Source organism: Brienomyrus brachyistius, chromosome 18 (assembly GCF_023856365.1).
Source record: "Brienomyrus brachyistius isolate T26 chromosome 18, BBRACH_0.4, whole genome shotgun sequence".
Lineage (NCBI taxonomy): Eukaryota > Metazoa > Chordata > Actinopteri > Osteoglossiformes > Mormyridae > Brienomyrus > Brienomyrus brachyistius.
In genome coordinates, this window is record NC_064550.1 from 7576682 (window position 1) to 7602731 (window position 26050).

Genomic DNA, 26050 nt, shown 5'->3' on the forward strand with positions numbered 1-26050 from the left:
CCTGCTGGGTACTATTAGACACCCACCTTAAAATAATAGAGGGACAACTTCAGTTTCAAGAGTGAAATACTTGTTCAATGTTAAATTACCTCCTCCCTTCCATTTTTGTTAACTCTAGAAGATGTTTTGTCAATCTGAAATGTATATTACTGTCTGTTTGAAGAAGGCATGTTGGTAATGATTCCTATGGGTATAGCAGTGCAATATGAATAATATCACGAAAACCTATAGTCTAAGGGAACTTTATCAGATTCCATTCCATCCATCCATTTCCCAAACCGCTTATCCTACTGGGTCGCGGGGGGTCCGGAGCCTATCCTGGAAGCAATGGGCACGAGGCAGGGAACAACCCAGGATGGGGGGCCAGCCCATCGCAGGGCACACTCACACACCATTCGCTCTCACACGCACACCTATGGGCAATTTAGCAACTCCAATTAGCCTCAGCATGTTTTTGGACTGTGGGGGGGAAACCGGAGTACCTGGAGAAAACCCCACAACGACATGGGGAGAACATGCAAACTCCACACAGATGTGACTCAGGAGGAGACTTGAACCCGGGCCCCAGAGGTATGAGGCAACAGTGCTACCCACTGCACCACCATGCCGCCCCTAGATTCCATTCCAGTCATGTTTAATTACACCTTGGGTGGATGCATAATCTTTTGAATTGAAAAAGGTACATTTACTCTATTTGTTAAGTGTGGGAAAAACGAAATCCTCATATATTAAACAACATAAAACATTCAAAACCCACTTGAAGAACTACCTCTCGAAAGAAATTGGTACCATATTTTGGCTGCACTAACAGTTTGACATTGCTCAATGTACTTCCAGGGAGGCATCAGTTTACCTAAGAGCCTGGTTACTTAATCTAGCAGGACTTATAAAAAGATTCCATTGTTGTTACTCTATGCAGTGAACAACGAGCCCAGTGAGGCCTGGTGTGTGTTAATGATGGACACAGATGGCGTACAGATAGCTGTACAGTGACCTAGTTTGTATTTCTGCCCTGCAAATATTGCATATAGAGGGGATATTATATTCACAAAAAAATACTGGTATGTTTCAAAATCATGTAACATTGTTGAGGTTTGGGATGATTTTGGGAAATCTGGCACATTAGTCTTTCGCTTTCTCTGTACTGAACAAACGGCATAAACAAACAATCTAAATGTTCAAAAGAGTTTCTGAGTTCTGCATTTATGCATTTAGTTAATTATTGCACTGATGAGGCTTGAAGGTACAATATTTAGGTAGAGTATTTAGGTACAGTATTTAGCACTTCCATGGTCGTAGATTTGTGCCCTATTTTTTCTGGAATAGACCCCAGGCTTGCAGAAGCCTGTACTGGACAAAAGGTTATGGAAGACGTGATGATACATTGCACTGAATATCTAGTTATTAAAACTGGAATAGCCGTACATGTTTGCCAGTTGATCGTTAGTTTTGAAGGTACAGACTTTTTAGAAACGGCTTAGCTACAGACAATTTTAAAGCCTTTTAAGTGCCAACTAGTAGTCAAAGACCTGAGTGATTATCAGCTATGACGACCATATTATTTAAATTTAAATTGACTTTATACCAGGGAGTGAGATTTGGGTTGATCTGTTCCAACATTAGGCCAACAAGAGCACTGCAGCACAAACGATAAACAACAGTCCACGTTTAACATTTATTTCTAGAAAAGAAAAAAAAAATTGTTGTGGGGACATTTTTAAAAATAGAAACTTTGCAGAACAAGACAGGTGGAATGATTTAGGATTATTTTTGCCAGCCAAGCAGCTCAGGATAATATTTTTTGGGGTGACTCCAGAGCAGCCAATGCTTATTATGGATATAGGGTTCAGTGACTGTGGATCTAAATAACAACAAAGTACATAAAACTTATAATAAAAAAAAAAAAAACATTTTTTTTAAATTCACAATTTGAGGAATGTTAGTCTGTACAAATGTCAACTACCTTGTTAAACATGTTAATCACGGCAGCTGATATATTTTAGTCACTTTTGTTTTTCTACAAAAAATTCAAGTAAGTGATACTTATGCACATAAATACAGGGGATCAGACAGACCAAAAGGTACAGTCACTCCTCCTAAATGCAACATCGTACAGTATTAGCAAGTGACAATGAACACAAAGTCTAAGGAAAACTACTGCATACAGGGATGTTCTGTAATGGTCATAAATATAAAAAGTTAATTCATTTGAATTGTATGAATTAATCATGAGTATTTTCATCTACTTCTTAGACGACATTCAGTAGTGTCCCACTTTCCGTTGTGCTACCACGGGAATCTGGCATGTTCACTGGTGTCATTTATCACATGCCAAGTGTGTAAGGCATACATTCTCTTGCATTCTTCTCAATTCCGGCCCTTTGTTTCAGAAATGTCGACTGTAACATTAATATAGGCTTTGGTCCTTTCAACAGACAGCGTTTTGTACGAGCAAGAATTTATTCCATCACTTTTCCAGATTTTCCGAGTCCGTTCCAATAGATGCATCCTGAAAATGTAGAAATGGGGGGGGGGGGGGGGGGGGGGGGATTAGCCTCCAGTTATTTCACTACAACAGTTTGCAACAGAAGCGCACATACATAAATACACACACCGTGATTTATTAAAGGCGTGGTCTATTTATTTAGCAGATTGCTAGCATGCCCTTAAACTACAGTTAAGCATACTCAATTACTATAAAATCATTCTATAAAGTTAGATGATGTACTATTTCAGATAACGTCATTTATTTTATTATTTTGCTATCAAAGCCTCCAAAATTGACACTTAAAATGAAGGTGGCTTCTATATGAAACTAGCAAATTTGTTAGATAAGAAAGTACAAAAACTCTATTGTAAACTGAGATAGACTATTTCATCAAAACTCAGTTTATCTCAGGGGTGTCAAAACTACAGTTCTGGGGGGCCAGAGCCCTGCACATTTTTGGGTTTCCCCTCATTTAACACACCTGATTTAACTCCTTGTGCTAATTATAGTATAACTCTTGAGCTGAATCATTTGTGGTGGAACAGGGAAAGAGCTAAACTACACGGGACTCCGGCCCCCTAGGACTAGAGTTTGACACCCCTGGTCTATCGGATCAGTATACTTTTACAACTTGCTTCATTTTTAAAAGCCTCTGTGTTATTGTTTTACACCAAATAAATAGAATGTAAAAACACATTTTCTTTGGCTGCCCAAGACTTCTGACAAGTGCTGTATATTTAGAAAATGACGATCTATTCCTGAAAATGCAAAAATTATAGCTTCCATAATTATACCTACAATAGAAGCAGGGCCAATTGGGTACTTTACTCATTTTATGTTGTCTACAGGTACAATTGCCATTTGTAGCCCTTTGTGGATTAAGGTGACTAACAGCCCATGAGTAAATCATTGTGTAGCTTCTCATTTCTTAGGCTACCATGTGTGAAGATGCATCCCGAGGTCACAGGTATGATGTTACTGCTCTCAAATTATTAGCCCGCATCAAGCAGAGAAAAGATCTAAGGAGACTGTTGAAAGTATCGTACTTGCGTTAAGAACAGTCCAATGCCTTAACAACAGCTGGAAAGATTGTGGTGAATCGTTAACTTTGTGGAAGAAATGTGGTCAGATTAAAAAAAAAAAAAAAAACTAACGAATGGCCGATCACATAAAAAAATTTGACAGTAGAAATTGCAGCTATGTTTAATAGTGAAAGTATGAGCATTTCCATGCACAATGTGACAAGGCCTTACAGGACTGGGACTAAACAGCTGTGCGGCCACAAGAAAACCACTTGTTAGTGAGGGTAATTGGAAAAAGTAATGACTTCAATTTGCTTTTCCGAAGGTGATCTGACTAGTCCAGATTTACCCTATTCTAGAACGACGGGCATATGCACGTTTCAAATGGTCTGGTCTAGGCTCAACAACATTATGCAGCAATAAAATGAAGTCAGCTGAGCACCTGAATCTACCTGCTTATCCCATAAATGGATTATTTTCTTCTCTTACAACACGGGCATATTCCAGGACAACAATGCCGAGATTCATCGGGCTTGAATCGCGAGCAGAGTCCTGAACTTAACCCCACTGAAAGTCTTTGGGATGTGCTAGAGAAGATAGTACTCTCCCATCATCAAAACAAGATCAAGCTTAATGCAAATCTGGGTGAAAATAAATGTTGAGGCGTCGCATAAGCGCCACGAAACAATGCCACAATTAATGCGCGCCCTAAATCAAAGATAAAGACGATCAAATATTAAAGGGTATAATTTTCTTGGCCAGGCAGTGTATCTGTAAACTTCTCCGGTAGAACCAACTAAATATTCTTTTTACTGCACACATTAAACATGTAGCGTCTGTGAATTTTCCCGATGTTTGCATTTGCCGCCAATACTTACCGATTACGATTCACTGCATTTCCACTGTCTCTTTTGTGAAAGATCATAGTGTAACGAGCCACTGCTGCAGGTGGCCGCAAAACCTTCATTTTCTGAATCCCCACCCTAATTGGACAAAACGCTTACAAACTGCAAAACTATAAAACTAAATCAATTTGCATAAGGGCTTTGCCACACATGAAAAGGAACATTTTAAACATTTAAAGATGATGAATGATTGCATGAATGATTAATGCCATCACATACATAATACATTATTAAACAATACATGTGAAGTATACAAGAATTTAGTCTCACCGAATACGAAGATCGTCATCCTCTCCACCCCATCCCCAGTACTTGTTTGAAAACCCATTCACGTTACGAAACTGCTCCTTACTCATGGCCGTCACCCCTCCGAAATAGCCTTCGTACCGCAATCTGAGAAGTAAAACAAATACGCTTTACTTAAGTATGATATGCAAGCACATCTTAAAACAATAAGGCATATATATGAAATCTTTTATAGATATAAAATACAGGGTAGGTCAAAAGTAGGTATACAGTTATGTTACAAAGTAAAGAAGGTATAGAGGAATGTATCAACGGTGATGTAGAACATTTCGAACACCTAAAAGACTAAACATCACGCAATCCATACTGTGAAATAAGAACTGTATACCTACTTTTGGCCCATCCTGTACACAATTCTAAAAAAATAATGCAAAGGCGACAGCATTAGCCACTAGGCCAACATGGTCTGCAATGTCAATACCAACATCACAAATTATGTGGTCGTAATATCGCAGGGATTGAGACAGTCAGCTCAGTTAAGACCGTAAACAACCTAAAACATTTTTACTCTGTCATAGAAACATATCTTAGCAAGCTTTGCAATATTATTGATGGTTCCTTTTCAACATTAAACTAGTAACTGATTAAAAATATAAAGAAATAAAAATCACTCAAATTTACCGCCACTGCATTTCCGTAAGCTCTGCATGCAATCTCAAAGCCAATGACGATCATTCTCATCCTTGCTGTTTGATTCACTCACAGATAGCAGTGATGGGGAGTTGGCTTCAATTTACAGAACCAAATCTATGGAACTGTTCTTTTTAAATAAAAGAACCAATTTGTTTGATTCAACTCGTTATTCAAGTAAACTTTTGGCATAATGAGAATTGATCACTCATTCAGTTTCAGATCTTATGAGTCTCACAAGTCTTGCTAAGTAACCACTTCAACCGAACATACCACTAACTTGCCGATTGCCGAACAACTCCGTAGTGATGTCTAATTCATGAACTAATCCTTCTTTTGAACCGGCTCTTTTTAGTGAACTGGTCAAACGAGAGAGTCAGTGACCGAATGAGCCAGTATGAGTGAGTGGGGAGATAATTAGGCATAAGCCTGTGGCTCACTAATTAAGGAACAGACGGTGAAGATGAAACGGCATCTGACTGGGCTGGATGACACTACCTGTGTCATCTTCCATGTATGACCCGCTGCCTTAATTCTGGTTGCCCGGCGATTAGAGGGAGTGTCGGCACCGGCTTGTCATCTTCCCCCTGCTCCCCGGTTGTGTCTCAAATTTTATGATTTGGACAGTATGACTCAGCACTTAGCCATCTCTCCAGTTTGACTCTCCCTGCCGGCCCCTGGAGGTTGGACTTCCCCTTTGAGTCTGGTCCTTCCCAAGGTTTCTTCCTTCTAGGGAGTTTTTCCTTGCCACTGTCGCCTATGTCTTACTCACTGGGGGCTTTGGGTGGGGATGCTGTAAAGCGCTTTGAGACAATGTAATGTTGTGATAATGCGCTATACAAAAATAAATTTGTTTGTTTGTACTTGGACTTTGTCTGCTCGCAGGAATGCAATTTCCAGCATAGTAACCACCCCGCATAACATAACACAGGCTGTCACTGAACTGCTTCAACTAATCCAACGAAACCTGACATTCAGGGAGGCACCCACTGTGACTGTTCAGCAAGAGCAAGGACGAATGGGGCGACCACATATGATCATATCACCATCGTTTACTATATACAACTAAAGAAACAGGCTATTCACAGCTTCAAACTAATACACCTTTACAAAGTTTGCATTACTGCAATGCTAGTTCAGGTTTTATCATACAAAATTAAAAATCATACAAAAATAAACTGTTTTTATATAGCGTAACACAAAAACCACCGAAAGTATTGTAGCGTGTTTAGGAATAGTGTTACACATGTTGCTGGGAGGGATATTTTCTGTGGGCGTGCGCCCATCCAGGGGAGAGTGTGTGGGAGGTATGAGAGGAGGCGGGAGAGGGGTTGATGGGAAGGTGAAGGGGTTCGGGGAAGGTTAAGCAAGGAATGGGTGTAGGCAGGACTGTTCTTCGACTTGTTCTTTGAAATATAAAAGTTGGTGTGGCTGTGGCCATATCAGCCAAATAAAGTTAGTTTTCAGCTACTTGTCTCCTTATTTCCATAAAGGAAAAACATTACAGTATGTTTTGTTGCTAGGTTTTTACTTTGACTACCTCCCTATTAGTTCCAGTGAATAGGTTTGAGTAGGGCTGGGCATATGCCCTAAAAAATAATCACAATATTTTCAGAGATTTTCACCATACCCATATTATGCAATCCATATGTAGAAAACAATATGACAGGTGGTTTCGAGGTATTCTGATTGATGACCAAATTTTATTACTAATAGATATGGCGCCTGTGACTGGTTTGATATGGGCACCAGCAACTGACTCATACATTGATGGAATTTGTATAAATAATTATATTATAACTATTAATTACGTAAGAAAACAAATGTTTAGCACGATATTATTGTCATGCCCGGCTCGTCCGATCCTCGTGTGTGCCACGCCCCCTGATTATCCACGTGTGCTTCCCTAACCATGCCCAGCTGTATCCTGTTGATTTGCCCTGTCTTTGTTCTATATCAGTCCACGTCTTGCCCTGCCTTTTGTCCGTCATTGATGTTAGTAGCGTTCCGATGTCTCCCCCTTAATAAATCCCCAGTTTCCCCCGACTTTCGGCTACCTATTTCGTTCTTCCCTGCCTGCCTACCCGCCGCACCCGCGAATCCTGACAACTATACACTGATGATGATATGAATGTTAATAACCGCGACGCGATATTTCACGGCCCAGCCCAGTCGGATGCCGTTTCATCTTCACCGTCTTTTCCTTAATTAATTAGGCATACTATACTTTCAAAAAGTCATTTTAAGGTCCCTTCTGGTGTCATCGCCGACATCGCGGACCTGTCAGTCTCCAAGTCGAGTACTATCCCATCCCAACTACCTAGCTGGCCAGCTTGCAAGCCTGCGGACCTTGTAGGTGCCCGCAGGCATCTTACGTTAAGCAAGATAAGTTTGGTGATAATTAATGCAACTAGCGAATTACTTACATAAAAACCTATTACTTGGGGGCGCAATAAGTTATCGGATTGACTAGTAAATGACAAGAAACATAAATAACACAATCAACAAAAATCTGCTGCCAAGTCAATCAGTACTTGTATTTCCCGCTTGCTCCATTTTGGACAGCAGTTAGACGAACTCTATCGGCAGTCTATTAGTCATCCTGCTGGTCCCGGATGTAGAGGGTTGAATTTCGGACCGTATTTATGGAAGATTATAAGCACAAAAATTCAAATGGCAATTCATTTTGCAATTGTCAATTCAATATTCAACCAGAGCATGCATTTGTCATTTCAATATTTAATCTGTGCATGTAATTTGAAAATACATTTTGCAATCGGCAATTCAATGTGCAAAGTGCTTATGCAATCCTTAATTCATTTCATAATGTTTTGAATAAAAAATAGAATGACAATTCACTGAATTGCATTTCGTTTTGCCATGGGCTTTTTGCCTCTTTATTCAAATGGCAATTCATTTGGCAATTGTCAATTCAATATTCAATCAGAGCATGCATTTGTCATTTCAATATTTAATCTGTGCATGTAATTTGAAAATACATTTTGCAATCGGCAATTCAATGTGCAAAGTGCTTATGCAATCCTTAATTCATTTCATAATGTTTTGAATAAAAAATAGAATGACAATTCACTGAATTGCATTTCGTTTTGCCATGGGCTTTTTGCCTCTTTATTCAAATGGCAATGGCGTCCCCGGGAATTGCATTGCATGTTGGGGAGAAAACTCAATTTGCAATTCCCAACTGTCAGACCGCTCATCAAGGTGGACCTTCATTAACGACGTCACTTCCTTGTTTAGGGCCTCGCTACCATTCAACGGATTTGTTCGTTTAGTTAGAATGAGTAAACCCCCTTTATCTTCTTTATTATTTTTTTTTAATTTTTTTTATTATTATTTATTATTTGTAATAATTATAACTAGTTGCACTTTTCCTTATTTGATTGTAACATGCTGATTATATCATTGCAATAACATGCTTTTACCACAGGAGGTGTGATATATTGTTATGTAGACTTTTATAAGTAACTGTTTGTTTGAGTTTGTAATTGTTTTGCTCTAAATAAAGTTCTTTAAAACGTAAAAAAAAAAAAAGTTAGAATGAGTAATGGCGGCAGAAGAGCTTGCAGTAAATATTTCTGTCTTAGCAGATGACATGGAAATTAATCGGGTATCAGCAGTAGATGCGTTTGATAGGTTGTTTGTGTTGTCACAGAGGGTAGAGGAACTTACAATCTTAACTGGACTTGATACGAGAAGGGTGCAAACTAATGTAGCTCAGGCGTTACATCAAGTCACGCAGTTGGTTACCCTCTGTGACAACACAAACAACCTATCAAACGCATCTACTGCTGATACCCGATTAATTTCCATGTCATCTGCTAAGGCAGAAATATTTGCTGCAAGCTCTTCAGCCGCCATTACTCATTCTAACTAAACGAACAAATCAATGGTAGCGAGGCCCTAAACAAGGAAGTGACGTCGTTAATGAAGGTCCACCTTGATGAGCGATCTGACAGTTGGGAATTGCAAATTGAGTTTTCTCCCCAACATGCAATGCAATTCCCGGGGACGCCATTGCCATTTGAATAAAGAGGCAAAAAGCCCATGGCAAAACGAAATGCAATTCAGTGAATTGTCATTCTATTTTTTATTCAAAACATTATGAAATGAATTAAGGATTGCATAAGCACTTTGCACATTGAATTGCCGATTGCAAAATGTATTTTCAAATTACATGCACAGATTAAATATTGAAATGACAAATGCATGCTCTGATTGAATATTGAATTGACAATTGCCAAATGAATTGCCATTTGAATAAAGAGGCAAAAAGCCCATGGCAAAACGAAATGCAATTCAGTGAATTGTCATTCTATTTTTTATTCAAAACATTATGAAATGAATTAAGGATTGCATAAGCACTTTGCACATTGAATTGCCGATTGCAAAATGTATTTTCAAATTACATGCACAGATTAAATATTGAAATGACAAATGCATGCTCTGGTTGAATATTGAATTGACAATTGCAAAATGAATTGCCATTTGAATTTTTGTGCTTATAATCTTCCATACGTATTGAACCACTGAAATTCTGGCAGCGTATTTGAAACAGCGAAAATAACGGGACTGAATATTGTAAAGCGCAAATAAGACGAATGAATATTACTGCTTGAATAATAAAGATGCGAATAAAACACATGGAATATTTTCAACTGAATTTCTTCTTTTCAAAATTTATTTTGAGGCGAAATTAATTTAACTGAATTCATGTGGTTGAATTATAAACATGCACTTTAAAATACGTGTTTTGGAACTGAATTTTGGAAGCCGAATATTTTTGTACTGAATATTTAAGCAATGAAATTACAATTGAAATGTTTTCAGTTGAAATGTTCAATGTTTAAATGTATACACATTAAATTACAGTCCCCAAAAATTCAAAGCATCAATAATGCAATGCTTTTTTACTTGATAAGTGTAATTCAACGTGTTTTTTTTCATCAACGACTTTTGTCATTAATTTACTTCCATAGATATGTGCGACGTAGCCGAGCACGCTCACAGTACAAACACAATGGATTACGGTATGGGGAGAGGCACCACGTGGCCAAGCACGGACACAGTACAAACACAATGGATTACGGTATGGGGAGAGGCACCACGTGGCCAAGCACGCACACAGTGCAAACAATGGATTACGGTATGGGGGGAGGCACCACGTGGCCAAGCATGCACACAGTGCAAATAGAAGAGATTATGGTATAGGGAGGGACAAGGCAACATGGTTACAGGTGGTCTATGAAAAGCAAGTGTAAGTAAATTCAAATATAAAAAAAAGAGCAACCTTTGTATGTTAAATTGTGAAATATTTTGAGATTTTTATGATCAAATACTTTGACCTGTACAATGCGTGGATCTACGAAGAGTGTGATTTGTTTAGATTTGAAAACCGGTTCAACTGATTCACTGGAAAGTTCAAAAGAACAAATCACTCATGAATGTGACATCACTAATAACATGGTGCATTTGTGAGAAATTTAACAAAAATGAGCGAGGAGGAGAAATGCAATCACTAATAGGTCACCAAAAGACATTCGTCTTCCGCTGTATGGAAACGAGAAGATACTGAGTAAAAGCATATTTTCTGGCAGTGCTTTGTGGTGGCACAACTCATGGCCACACCAACAATTTATTTGACAGTCTATCGGTAAATAAGTTCTATTCAGCTATAGTTAATTTTAGGTAAATTCCTCAAAAATCAACCTAATTTTTTATCATAAAGTATTGCTATATGAACTTTTTAGTATGGTTCAGCTTTACTGACTTCGCATGATATGACTACAAAAAAAAATTATTATTATGTGCTGTATTTTGTAAGATGACGTGGCTATATTGAGATACAGGAATAGTCAAAAGTAAATTAAGATAAGTGATTTAAAGCAAAGTAATGACAAAGACAAGCTAGGATACTCCAAAAGGCTGAAGGACACATACACTACAAGTGTACACCTCGTAATCACTGAATGCAGGTGTTTCATTCAGACCCATTGCCATACGAGTATAAGATCAAGCACCTAGCCATGCAGTCAGGTCAAACGAACATTTTTGAAAGAAAGGGTCATTGTGAAAAGTTCAGTGAATTAAACTGTGGTGCTGTCAGAGGATTCCACCTTTGCAATAAAAATTTCTTCCATGCTAGATATTCCATGGCCAACTAAGTGGTATTATTGCAAAGTGGAAGCATTTAGGAACTACAGAAGTTCAGCCGCGAAGTGACAGACCATGTTAACAGAGAGGGGTTGCTGAGGCGCATAGCTGAAAAAAGTTACCAACGCTCTGCTGACTCAATAACTGCAGAGTTCCAAACTTCCTCTGGCATTAACCCCAGCCTAAGAACTGTGCACTGGGAGCTTCATGGAATGGGCTTCCATGGCTGAGCAGCTGCATGCAAGCCTCACATCACCAAGCGCAATGCCAAGTGTCGGATAGAGTGGTGTAAAGCTGCATTCTGGAGTAGTGGAAACGTGTTCTTTGGAGAGATGAATCACGCTTCTCTGTCTGGCAGTCTGATAGACAAGTCATATAATGGTATGGGGTGGTTTTTCAGGGGTTGGGCTAGGCCCCTTAGTTCCAGCGAAGGGAACGCTTAATGCTTCAGCATAGCAGGACATTTTGGACAATTCAATGCTTCCGTCTTTACGGGAAAAGTCTGGGGAAGGCTCTTTTCTGTTTCAGCATGACAGTGCCCCAGTGTACAGAGCAAGGTCAAAAAAGACATGGTTGGGTGAGTTTGATGTGGAAGAACTTGACTGGCCCCCATCAAACACCTTTGGCATGAACTAGAACAGAGATTGCGAGCCCGGCCTTCATGTCCAACATCAGTGCCTGACCTCACACATGCTCTTCTGGATGAATGGGCAGAAATTCCCCACAGACAAACTGCAAAATCTTGGATTTTATAAATCTTTCTGTGGGGCCAGGTGTCCAAATACTTTTGTCCATATAGTATATTTTATAGTAATCTATGGCTATCCTCAAACCTGAAAGCCTAAATAAGTTAGTCACTTATATTTAGTACATTTCTTGAATAATATAACATTTACAAACCAGTAGGCCTAAGTGCATTTCCCGAAACTCCTCATACAAACAGCACTACACGAGTCACCCGTAAAAGCCCTTAACTTTCCCAGAATTCCCCATCTCAAAAGAAAATATTTATGTTAATGAACATGTCAGCACAATCACAATGACAAGTCTTTGTCAAAAAAATTTTTTTTTTTACAAACATAGTAAAAATGCTTCGCTGTGTTGTCAACATAACAATGTACTCTATATTCCGATGCAGACTATGGCTAAGGTTTTGGCTAAGGTTTGACAATGATGAAAATGCACAAGGCTGCACCTTTTCTCTATGGCACAAAAATACTAAATTATAAATGTAAATATAGGGAACTCTACATGCAGCACTGTATGGGGAATTAATGTGTAGTGGCTCTACACCTCCTGACGTTTCCATTTGGCAGGCCATAGTTTCTCATCTACATCACTTGCAATGCAGCGCAGAAAGATTCTTTTGGAACGTCTTATGCGGCCTCCGTAGGCGTCTGCTGTGATGTCCTCACGTGCCGCATCCACGGCAGTCAGCAGGATCATCTATGTGTATCTGGCAATCGTAAGCCTTCCATCTCCATGCTGAGCAGAGCTCCTCATTCGGGTTAAGGGGTGGGCAACTGGGGTCCCTGTTGTTCCTCCATTGTCAGAAATTGTAACGCTTTGTCGTACCTTGTCAATATATGCCTGAAGGTTCATGAAATGCACCTTTGAGCTATTAAAAAAAAAAAAACTGCTTTATCAGTGGTTGATCTAATGCTTCAATGCTTTTATGATGTGCGAAAGTGAATCAATGATGTGGAGACTGGGCAAAGGGTTAGTGTCACGTCTACGGTGAGAAAAGGCCGCTTGATAGAACGTGACCCGTCTGACGCGTTTTACAGGCTGGTATTGTCTCTGGTTCTGGTTCTGCTTCGCCTTTATGTGACATCGGTTCTGGTCTTTAGACGCCTTGGAAAGACACGTTTGTCATGCTCTAAACAGAGGGATGGAATAAAAGGTCAAATACGGAGAGGTATTATTGACTGTGGAAAAAATTCCAGTCCTCCGGAGCCTACTGTAAACCGCTTTGACTTCAAAAACCGCCTCTGAAGATTGAGCTATGGTCACCTGAGGACTGGGGAAATATAGAAGAACCCCATTTTTACCCCCCTCATGATGAACGGGATTTCGGTTGCCTCAGATTAAGCCAAAACGGTCATACATATATATTTTATACTACATCATGTGCGGACAGGCATCTCGATGCGTCATAATGGACATGTAACCAAAACGAAGACAGTGTGTCCAGAGAGTTAAGCCGCTTGTACTGTACAGTAGCAGAGTGCACCAGTCACTGTGCTTCCCATGACAAACATATTTTGAACTAACCAAGAACACAGAAACAATCACAGATACGCACCTGTAACCCGTGACATTCCTGCCAACCACTAGGTGTTTTGGCTGCCGCTCGCATGCATAGAGGTTATTATCATTCTCTGGTATGAGGTCCACATCGTGGAAAACAAAGCAGTCCCAGTCGTAGTCCTTCAGTGCTTCCAGAAACCCAACATTCAGCAGTTTGGCGCGGTTGAACACACTACTGCCAGCCTGGAACAGGGAAAATGCATTCATCAACAAAAAGCTAAACATGACGTTTTACTTTCTGCAAACTTCTGCAGTTGTGACTTTTCCACCACTCTCAAAAACAATGAATGTGCAGGGAGACCGAGCCCTACAGCTCCCACAGTGTCCGGATCAAACTATTAACATGTAGTTATTAGGGATGTAACGATACACTTAACGCACAATTCGATACGATTCACGATACGATTTTCTCACGATTTTTTAACTCAATTGGCTGCAGACAAATTTACTTAAAAAATTCCTTTATTTATGTTTCTAAACTTTGCAAAACATGTCCTCTTCTTGACAGAGGAACTGAAATTGAATAAAAAAGTACTGTTTTAAAATAATCTGAAATTAAAATAAAAAAATAAATGGTAACGCTTTACATTAACAGCATCTTCATAATACTTTTGTATTGCATTCATAAAATGCTCAGTACACCTTCATAACGTATTCATTAAGTATTCAGAAATCATTCATAAACATCATGCATGTATACCTTAACATCCTAACACCCCTAAACAGCTGTAATATACATTAATAACAAACATTATATAATAATCACACACATAATAATTGTATAATCATGTAATGTTTGTTATTAATGTATATTAAAGCTGTTAAGGGATGTTAGAGTGTACTTGCATGCTGTTTATGAATGTTCTATGAATGCATTAAGAAGATGCACTTAATATAAAGCATTACCAAATAAACTAAGGCTTGCATGTGGAGCTTTCTAGCGTGGTTTGCCCTTTTAATAATCTCCGCTCTGGCGGTGGTGAATTGAGCTCACTGTGGTGCCGGTAGACATGCTGAAGTATGTTCGTGGTGCTATTTGTGTATGTTATCGGTCTTTTACAATGTTTGTTTACAGTTTTTATCTTGTCTGTGCTTTTCTCGCCGTTTTCGTTTGAAGTTACCAGAACACGAAAATGCTGCCACATCGCCAATTTAAGATCGGGGGGCGTGTCCTCAATTCAAATTCACTCGCCATCTCGTTTTTGGTCAAAACCATTACGCACTGGTGAATACGCTGACATCTGACGTCGAACTGACGTTGTGAAATCAAATGTAATATTACACCAGTTTTTCTGCTAAATAAAGTACCGTGAAGCACTCCTAAAGTAGCAATTCATTTTCCACATCAGCCAGTTTAAATCGTTCTACATTTACATCGATGTTTAACCGATTCGTGATTCATCGGTACATGCCTAGTAGTTATGTTCATTCGGTCCTGAGACAGCAACTATTGTGCTGTTATAATGAGAAGAAACTACTTTATAGTCATACTGTTAGAGACATGTTCATCCCCAAATGTATAGGCAATGTAAACACAATAATTCAGTCTCCTATAATATCACTGCATGAATTAAAGGGTTAAAAAGCTGTACCTGGTGGATCACATAGATGCCATAGTGCAGCTGCTGTCTCTGCAGAAAAGGGTGTAGATGGTGCAATAGGTAGAGAAGATGCATCTCCCGGTCGCGATGAGGAATGAGGATGGCCACATTCTGCCGGGGCTTGCAATCAGGCTGAAACTGACCCTCGATCAGCTTGCTGTTTGCACTCTCCACGTCTTTCATCGTGAGGGAAGGTTGGAATGAAAGCCGCACTGATCCCACTAAAAATAAAAACAGAGATGTTACTTATTTCCAATAACGTGTTTTCGTCTATGGGGTCCACATCTGAGGCTGAATGCATATGGGAAGCAAAGAAACTGCACTCTGGACAAATAATTTGTCACATGACTCAAAGAATCTTTGAAACGTAGATAATTCTACTGTATCTGAATATCAATTCGGATCATGATCATATGAGTCCAGCATAATCTCATGTGGTTATAGATAATACAGAAACTGAATTTGTCCTGGATAAAGTTTACACTGCAACCTCAAGTAGTTTAACTGTTCAGAACCCAGAAAAATCTGTCATAAGAGTTGCAAATTTGGTAAAAAAAAATGTTGAAAACTTCAAATGATACATTCTTTGATTCTGAGAAGCTAACGTGCATTATTAAAAAACATCTTGATGACAGAATCAGACAGATTACATTACAGTAATAAAAACAAGCAAACAAACCTGTAGAACAAGTTGAAGTTTAACTAATCCTTCAACATTGTGAAATCAGCCTGTACCCAGTGTCCATTTCGTAAGTTAGACCCGATCATTAAAGCTAAAGCCTGTAGCTACAAGCGGAGACAAACGTGACTGCAGCTGAATGCGTACAGCAGGCAGACGGGGAAATGAGCTTCATTTACTGTGCAGATAAATATCAGAACATCTACAACGATAATCTGAACATTGTAAACGTCGGACATCGTGTGATCGTTGGTTCCGGACATGAGACAACAGGAGCTTTTCTGGGTTTCTCTGAACACGTAACCCCTCTGCGCTTGAAATGGTTCTCAAGACAAAAGAGGGGGGGGGTCATACTTTTACTTAATAAAATGACTAAGGAGTGTACTCTGATTAATCCATTGCTGTCACATATTTAAACTGATACCTACTCCTAGTAAAATTTACCAGTGGGTCACAATACATTTAAAGTCAGTCATTCGTGTGGCGAGGTACAAAAACTTGATGCTTCCTTAACCCCAATCAAATACTCAACCAGACAGCGGTGTTCCGAACAAAACAATTCGCGGAAAACTCACGGAGTAATTCGCTCTCAACAACACAACATAAAGGGATTGTACGATCCAAAAACCAGAGGCCTGCTCTCTTGCACATGTATATGAGAAAGAAAAATGGTTCTCTGTATATTTTAGATTTCCGAGACTCATTAATAATAATAAATAATAATAATAATAAATACTTTATTGATCCCTCAACTTGCTCTTCGTAGAGTAAGCTGTCCGTGAAGAGCAGCCACCTGTAGCAGCGCCCAGGGAGCTGGGGGTCAAGGGCATTTCTCAAGGACTCGCAGACGTGCTGAAGCTGAACCGGCGATCTTCTGATTAGAGGCATACAGACTTAGTCCCCTGAGCCACACAATACTCATTGCTACACTTATAGGATACAAAACTGTAGGCCTTCTGTAACAATATGTATCACTAGCACCTGCATGCAGTTGTCATTTTAGCCAATATGTTCCGCATATAAACACTCATCTTAAGAGTCATAAACTCACCACGTTTTTACATTAGTGCTGTGACTGCTTTAGCACACAATGCGTGGCTAAATTGCCAGGAGATTTCTTGTAAACGTACATTCGTCATTATGGCGGAGGGAAAAGATGATACCTATTTAGTGAATACTGCAGCCGTAGTTTTGGTCATTACCAGATGATTCAATAGGAAGCACACCTGACAATCGCATGTGACTAGAGGAGAAGTAGGCAAATATATTCTGGAGGTTAAATGTGCACAAACCAAGGAAGAGAGTAAAACCATATGCAGGGATTCAAAAGGTGCGTTCCAGTCTATTGATGCATTTGTACGCACTGTTATAACGATCAGGTGTTTAGGAAATTTGTAGATAGAACTGCCAATATCACACACAATCAGACTGAAACATGCAGACAAACTAACATTCCTACTCACTAGGGGAAAAAGCCCAGATTTTCAGTTTAATTTTTTTATTTCAAACACAGCAGTAGAAGGTTTTAAATTAAAAAGAAAAATTGCTGTAGTTACAAGTCAGAATTCCCCCAACCATCCTAGCAGAGCAGGACCTCAGTGAAGCCGCACTGAAATGTAATGGGTGCAGGAACTGCACTGTGGTCTCAAAGGGTGAGACGAACAACATCAACCTCCATAAGAGTTAGGAATCAGGTCCACAAGGAAACCAGATCGCAGAAACAATTAACTAGATGGACACAGAGGAGCGAAACCTTTTGAATTCTTACATGCCGTCCGAAAAGGTAAAACGAGAATCTTGCTCTCAGGGTGGAGATGTTATTTAAATCCGATAATTCGCCAGGTAAAAAGGAATCAGACAGAAAGCTCAACGGGTTAGAAGTGAAGCCAGCAACATTTAAAAAGTGACCGAAAGTGATCCTGAAAAAGGTTTCAGGCCTCAATGCCACCAGGTCAAACGTATTTTATTGTGCATTGGACAGGGGCAAGTGGTAGGAAGAATGGTATTTGTAAGACATGGCTGACTGAAAACATTTCTTTGAAACTGGACCCAAATCACACGATGATACAGGCAGTCTGGTAGGAGACATGGGTTTGTGAATTACTAAAGTACACTAAGAATTGTACAGAGGCAAAACTGTGTCACCCTGCCACAACAGTTACTTCCCCATCATTTAAGCAGAATAGACAAGAAATACCCAAAACCAGTGGTAACTGCTACTGGCTGAATAACAGAAAGTCTACCCTGTACATACAAGGGCTGGAAAATGAAACTGAAATACTGGCCAGTAGAGTGTTTGAAGTTTCATGCCTATATATGCGCGGCCTGGTGGCCAATCTTCACTGATGGCACAGTCCATCAGTAAGAGCAGAGTGTGAAGACTGAATCAGCAGAGCAACAGCACAGCTGTACATAAAATATCGCAATCTGTGCAACATAATGGGAGACGCGGTTCAAAGAGGACTAATCGTTGGCGCATGTCTCGCTGGCCGAACTGTGACCAGGACAGCAGGTCTTTGTGGTGTATCGAGAGCCACAGTATCCAGGGTAATGTCGGCATACCACCACGAAGGACAAACCACATACAAGTGCAGTAACTGTGGATGCAAGAGGAAGCTGTCTGACAGGGATGTCTGGGTACTAACCCGGATTGTATCCAAAAAGCATAAAACCACAGCCGCAGCCACTGGTGCTGTAAATCTCTTGCAGCACCCCTGCCAACTCATAGGCTGTGGACAAGGCGAAACATGTATTGTCATCTGATTCGTCCACCTTCACCATCTTTCCCGCATCCAGGAGAGTTATGGTGTGGAGAAGCCCCAGTGAGACTTAGCACCCAGACCGCAGCACGGGGGTGGATCAGTGATGGTTTGGGCTGCGATATCATGGCATTCCCTAGGCCCACTACTTGTTCTAGATGGGGGCATCATTGTCAAGGACTACTGAACCATTCTGGAGGACCATGATCACCCAATGGTTCAAACATTGTACCCTGAAGGCGGTGGTGTATATCAGGATGATGATGCACCAATAAACACAGCAAGACTGGTGACAGAGTGGTTTGATGAACATGAAAGTGAAGTTGAACATCTGCCATGGCCTACAGTCACCAGATCTGAATATTATTCAGCCACTTTGGGGTGTTTGGGAGGAGGGAGTCAGGAAATGTTTTCCTCCACCAGCATAACATAATGACCTGGCCACTGTTCTGCAAGAGCAACAGCTCAAAATCCCCCTGGTCGCTGTGCAGGACCCATATCTGTCATTCCCAAGACAAAAGGAGGCCCTACACCATACTAATCAATTATTAGGGTCTAAAAGCTGGTGTTTCAGTTTCGGTGTCCAACCCCTGTAGATTCTCAAAGTATTACAGAGGACAAAAGGGACGCCATGATTACGTTTTTAGTAAACTTACCCACCTAACCCAAACAGTGGCTTATTCACCACACAAGCACTGGTTTAACCTCCTACAAATCAACCGCACTTCTAGAGAAATCCATGTAATTTATGTTAACGTTTTTTGGGAGAAGACCTCCAGCTATTTATAAATCGTTCTTTTTATATAATTTCCATCTTTCGGTCTGATTTGCTTAATGCTGGAAAGTCATCAACACTGAAATGTCTTTAAAGAAGTTGCAGTAATGCTTATTAATTGGTACAGGCTGTTAATTACAGCAGAAGAGTTACAATCAGTTCTGTTCTTAGATATATCACAGACCAAACAACTAAGCCTTCTGAAGAACAATGAGCAGTAAACTTACAGGACCCAAGCTCAGAAGTTCTCTTACCAGCAATTTATACCATATTATTGTTAAAATGATATTCTCCTTTAGATACTTGTTACAATTCCTACCAAAAATAATCAGACAAATATTCTATAATTTCTACTTAAGGGCTTTTTAACTTCATCTTCTTCCATCTCATATGCAAGTTTTGCCTACAAGGATTTTTTTATATTATATGATATGATATATGATATATTATATATACACACATACATATATATGTTATATATATATAAAATATAAATATATATGTGAAAAGTATAAATACGGTTGTCTAAGTTTACGGCAACTTAAAAGAGAATTATCACTAAAAGGTTAACACATCAAGCTGTCCAATATTTCATATAATATTCATATAAACTTCAGTTTTTAAAAAAATACTAGGAAGAGAAGCCATTAAAATGTATCACAAAGGAAGACATGGAACAGCTTTAAATGACCAAAATAAACCGGGCTGTCATCTCCGAGCGTGTTCGCAGAATTATCCTGAAGAAAAGACAGGCAGAAAAGATCTTGGAATGAGTTGCAACAGTTGTGCAACAACTCGAAATCAATGTACAATATAATAAAAGAAGGCAGTGTTGTCATCCACGGTTTGAATGATGATGACATTTAAAAGAGCGAATCCTTTATGCCTCAATATCCTGCTGATTTTTTGCCGGATTCTGTAGTGGTGTCATACATCGGCAAAAATATTAATAGTTGATCAAAGTGTGACGGTATTGATTAAAATAATAAACCTTGCTATAGACATTTGTAGCAAAAAAAAATTTTTTAAATCAATCTTATAATATACAACAGGGGTGTATTAAATCTTCAAAGGCTGCTTGCAAAATCTTATGTAGTTATGCATTTACAGATTTAGTTTAATGCCAACATTAAAAAGCAGCTTTTCTTTTTCCACAACTGAATCCAACAAACCTGGATGAATCTATAATTTGAAAGAAAAAAAGCACCCTATTAGTTTATCAACTGCACCTGATACATTAAGGAAATTGAACTGAAATTAGATATCCATATTTTTTTTTTAATCTGCATTCCGCAGAGAATATTCTCTATGGGTTTTCGGCAGTAATTACACTTTTTACAGAATGACTATTCCTTATACAATTAAGACATATATACAGCTCATCACTCACAGCACTGGATGTTGCTGTGGTTTAAAGCAAGCACATACTGCAAAACTGTAACTGTAACTAGCTAACAAGCCCAGCAAGCGATTAACTGGTGCGGCAGTGAACTGAGAAAGCTGAAGTGCAAATAGGAGTGAGGTGAATTAAACCATGGACAAATAGCAAAGAAAGTCAGTGCACCAGCCTATTCATCGCTGCGATCAAACGATTATTTGGAGGATGGACAGGTAGAGTACAATCCTACTGCATCACTGCAATGACCTCGTTAGTTATTAATAAAGGTGCAGGCTGCTGGAACATAAAAATGATAAATTAATTTTTATAGCGGACCTTGAAATGTATTCAGTTTCTTGAGGCTGCATTATTTTGATGGTCTGATGCTTATTTTGTGATATTTCAATTTTATGCTTTTAAGAGGAGAAAAGAAAACCCATCTTGTAAACTGTAAGAAGGTTCTTATGAGTCGTCACTATTTATAAGGCAATATTTGGAGAGAGAGTGAAACATCATCCCACATTTATAAAAACACCAAGTAATGTAGACTGAGAAGCAAAGAGCGTTAGACCTGCATATCTGAGCAGATGCCAAGGTGGGTTCTATAAATAGGGGCGAAGGAGGGGGCAGGGGGGCGGAGGGTAGTTACACTCATTCATTGCAAAAAGGTATTTAAGATTTATTTAAGATTAACTGGAATACAGTCCTACAGTAACCAATAGTCTTGGGATAACAGTGAACTCACAAAAATAAGTAACAACCTGCGTGATGCATTCCAAATTCCAACCGAACACCTTAGCAAAATTTCAATAATTATAAAAATTAAAAATTATAATTCATAAAACTTCTTTTCACAGCATGATTAATTTTCAAAATTAGTGCATAAAAAAAACTATCACGGCTCAATGAATAATTTATGCACCGATTTCACAAATACTGCGTAATTAGGACTTCTTCAGACACCAGCTCTTTCTATACTGCATGACCTAGCAACAGACAATTTTCATAAAACTGTTCACTGGACAGGGTCAAAAATGAATGTGACAGGATAAAATGAGAAATACAGGCAATGGTGAATTAATCTCCTAAACTACAGCACCTACTGACATGCAAATCCGTTGTGGAATTTATCAGTATGCTGGTAGCCTGCTATGCTACATGTGGTTTTTTTTTCCCACTTAACTGTTTCTTATTCAACTTCCACAAATGTCCTGAAAATCAACATGTAATTGTATGCATTGCGTCCAGCATTAATTACAATGCTCCTGATGCGTTTACTGGTGGATGAGTGCAGCACATAATGCAATAACAGTTCCCCCTAAGCAATAATACAAGGTTAATCAACGTGTAATGCATGTTAGACGTGCGGCATTCATAAGCTGTATTTTCAGCTGTAAATGTAATGCCCATAACAACTGAATGCCCACTATTTCATTAAAAAAATACACAGTGCTTACAGTGCTTATTTGTCTAGTGCGGTGGTTCCCAAACTTCCTTGAGTACCAGCCAGACATTCTTCAGAGATATTTTACCTCCGTTACTTAACTCAAAGCATTATTGAATTGAAGATTAGTTTAGTTTTGAATTGAACAAGTTTAGTTCTGAAATAGGATAACGAGACAAAGTAGCTAAGAATATCAAGCAAACAGACAGCAGTCGCTGGGCATTTACAGGTATGTTATGCTGGCTTTTGGTGGCAGGATAGTCACTCCAGCCCTGGAAAAAACTCACACTGATCCATTTAGGCTAGTGTGGTGCTGAGGTGTCACCCACCACATGGCTGCACTCAGGTTCTCATCTCTGAGGTGGATTGTCATGTGGTGGCTTTAATCAGCGCATGCTCCTTACCTCTCCTCTCTATGCTGCCTTGGCTAGGCCCAAGGCCAGGATTCAAGCTATACGAGAGGCCAGTTCGTCACAGGGGCCAAGGCTGGGGTACAAACTATACGAGAGGCCAGTCCGTCACAGGGGCCAAGGCTGGGGTACAAGCTATACGAGAGGCCAGTCCATCATAGGGCCCAAGCCTGGGGTACAAGCTATATAAGAGGCCAGTCCATCACAGGGCCAAAGCCTGGGGTACAAGCTATACGAGAGGCCAGTCCGTCACAGGGCCCAAGCCTGGGGTACAAGCTATACGAGAGGCCAGTCCGTCACAGGGCCCAAGCCTGGGGTACAAGCTATACGAGAGGCCAGTCCGTCACAGGGCCCAAGCCTGGGGTACAAGCTATACGAGAGGCCAGTCCGTCACAGGGCCCAAGCCTGGGGTACAAGCTATACGAGAGGCCAGTCCGTCACAGGGCCCAAGCCTGGGGTACAAGCTATACGAGAGGCCAGTCCGTCACAGGGCCCAAGCCTGGGGTACAAGCTATACGAGAGGCCAGTCCGTCACAGGGCCCAAGCCTGGGGTACAAGCTATACGAGAGGCCAGTCCGTCACAGGGCCCAAGCCTGGGGTACAAGCTATACGAGAGGCCAGTCCGTCACAGGGCCCAAGGTTGGGGTACAAGCTATACGAGAGGCCAGTCCGTCACAGGGCCCAAGGTTGGGGTACAAGCTATACGAGAGGCCAGTCCGTCACAGGGCCCAAGCCTGGGGTACAAGCTATACGAGAGGCCAGTCCGTCACAGGGCCCAAGCCTGGGGTACAAGCTATACGAGAGGCCAGTCCGTCACAGGGCCCAAGCCTGGGGTACAAGCTATACGAGAGGCCAGTCCGTCACAGGGCCCAAGGTTGGGGTACAAGCTATACGAGAGGCCAGTCTGTCACAGGGCCAAAGCCTGGGGTACAAGCTATACGAGAGGCCAGTCCGTCACATGGCACTGCAAGCAATTTAGAGACACCAGTGAGGCTAACAGCAAGTTTTCTGGATGGATGGAAAAAGCCACATAACATGAAGAACATATACACAACCTCCACACATGCAAGGCCTAGATGGGATTTGCCACCTTCCATGCTGATGCTGAATATACCTTCACGATGGCAAGCAATAATGCAAAAAGACATTCAGCACTGTCACTCTGAGTACTCACATAGAAGCGGTGATCGGAGAGGGCAATTTTTCTGAAGAGATGGAGTACTTGCGTCCAAATGTGTTTTTTTACTTGATAGTTCCTCCATGAGATCAGGTTTTTGTTCATGTATAACATTTTTGGTAGGCTTATCTGTTTTCGACCATAGCAAAAATGTGTTCGGCACCTCCCGCACTATATCACTGGCAAAACTGGCAATCCAGGCCAAGACCGAAACAGACAACAGGATAAGTATGAAATATTTTCCCTTTCGCAGGCACTTGAACAGGGCCAAAAACATGCTCACAGCCAGATTATTTTTCAAAAGTAAAATAATGCTAACTACACTTGTCTCTATCTCATGGCCACATAAAATTGTAGTCACAAGACAAGCCCTCACTTCCAGATTTATTTTCCCCCAAATTGTCTAGATTATAAAATTAGCTAATATCTTAATTCATTACTATAAGAAGAATATTTTCCACAGGGAGAGCCTCAACGAGAACTTATTGATGTTTTCCCCCCTTTACGCGGCTCTAAAAGAAGAAAGCAGGAGCAAATTTCACGTCTTCTGACAGCAATCTGTGAAGAAACGGGAAAAACAACAAGGAAACCCGAGTTAATATTGACGCCGGCACCCTGACAGCATTCCGCGGCAGCCAACTCAGCATTCCTCCTCAGACATGTTTCCTACACAACCTCGCCTTAAAACAATACCAGAGGAACACGGTGTTTTACTTAACGATAAGATATTTTCACGCTTCAATTACGAAGAATGACGTCCCTGTAATCATTTAAAACAATAAATAATGAGGCACCTCCGCACAAATAAAGCCTTAGTCACTTTGGCGCTATAGGTACCTATTTAGAAATCTATTATGTATAAACAAAAATCGGAATCCATGTCAGAATCAACGTCATTCAAGCTCCTTGGCTTCGCTACCAATGCCTACATTAGCACTAAATCGCGTTAACTATATGGGGAAAAAATGATTAAAATATGCAATACATAAGAATTAAAAGTAGTGTTATATTCTACAGAATTTTCCCCTGTTTAAATTTTGCTTGCCTCCTTTATACACTACAACGTACCTTGTTAGATTAAACCTCATATTTAATTTTTACTAGTTAACTCGGTAACTAGAATTTGCGCCCTACGCGTTCTACGTAATGTCACAGAGCCAACTTCATGTATGCAGTTACTAATACAATATATGTTACGTAATTAAATTATTTCAGGTTTATGATTCAGGTATAAACAATCGCGTTGCCCGTTTCAGCACAAGTTTGTTTCTATTTAACAAATCAACGCATTTACAGATAACAATGATAATGAATTAAGAATAATTACGCCAGCTTTTACTTCTTATTTACTTAGTGAGACCGATTTTACCTGCAGTCGTTGAAGAAAAATCTAACATGACGCCTCAGCAACAAACTTCATAGAACATAACAGGCGAGTTTCCTCCTTAAGCAGCATCTCCAATTCGATTTCCACGTCAAGTCCGGCTGGCAACAAGGTAGCGAAACAGTTCCGGTAAATACCTTTCAAAATAAGAGTTCCTTGCCAGCTAATAATCAGCATTCAAACAAGTCAAGGCGCTCTGGTATTTTCTCCTGTTATATTTCAACAGAATTTGCCTATGATAATGTTCTTGCCAAAATATATAAAAATGTAAAGAGAAATGTAAAGAGAAGTGGTTTAAAATTATATCAAGCCCATATAATAAAACTTGAATTTCAAGTCGGTCAGATGACTAAACCACATGTTAATATTAACATTTTGCGTGTCAGTGGCGTGTCATCCGCGTTTAGGTTTAACAAACGTAATTTGAATTACCAAGTAATTATATATCGTAAGTAATACGTGGACAGATAATTGTTTTGAGAAAAAAAGTTTATGATGCTCCTGGAATTATTTGTGCCATTAATAATTCCTAGAAGGTGGGTGGTGGGGGGAGAGTTCCAATCTAGAAACTTTTGACTTGCTGAACTGTGGACTCAAAACCGCTCATAAAA

At 39.9% G+C, this 26050-nt stretch overlaps 1 protein-coding gene across 1 annotated transcript; it reads right to left on the reverse strand.

Annotated features, from left to right (window-relative positions):
• Positions 1 to 1661: 1661 nt before the first annotated feature.
• Positions 1662 to 25558, reverse strand: b4galt4 (UDP-Gal:betaGlcNAc beta 1,4- galactosyltransferase, polypeptide 4). The gene is made up of 7 exons (XM_048984373.1): positions 25425 to 25558; positions 24053 to 24613; positions 15425 to 15654; positions 13828 to 14015; positions 4686 to 4808; positions 4389 to 4493; positions 1662 to 2509 (listed from the first exon to the last, which is right to left on the reverse strand). The coding sequence occupies exons 2-7, from the start codon at positions 24330 to 24332 to the stop codon at positions 2368 to 2370; spliced, it is 1068 nt and encodes a 355-aa protein (XP_048840330.1). The 5' UTR covers positions 24333 to 24613; positions 25425 to 25558; the 3' UTR covers positions 1662 to 2367.
• Between the last annotated feature and the right edge of the window lie 492 nt (positions 25559 to 26050).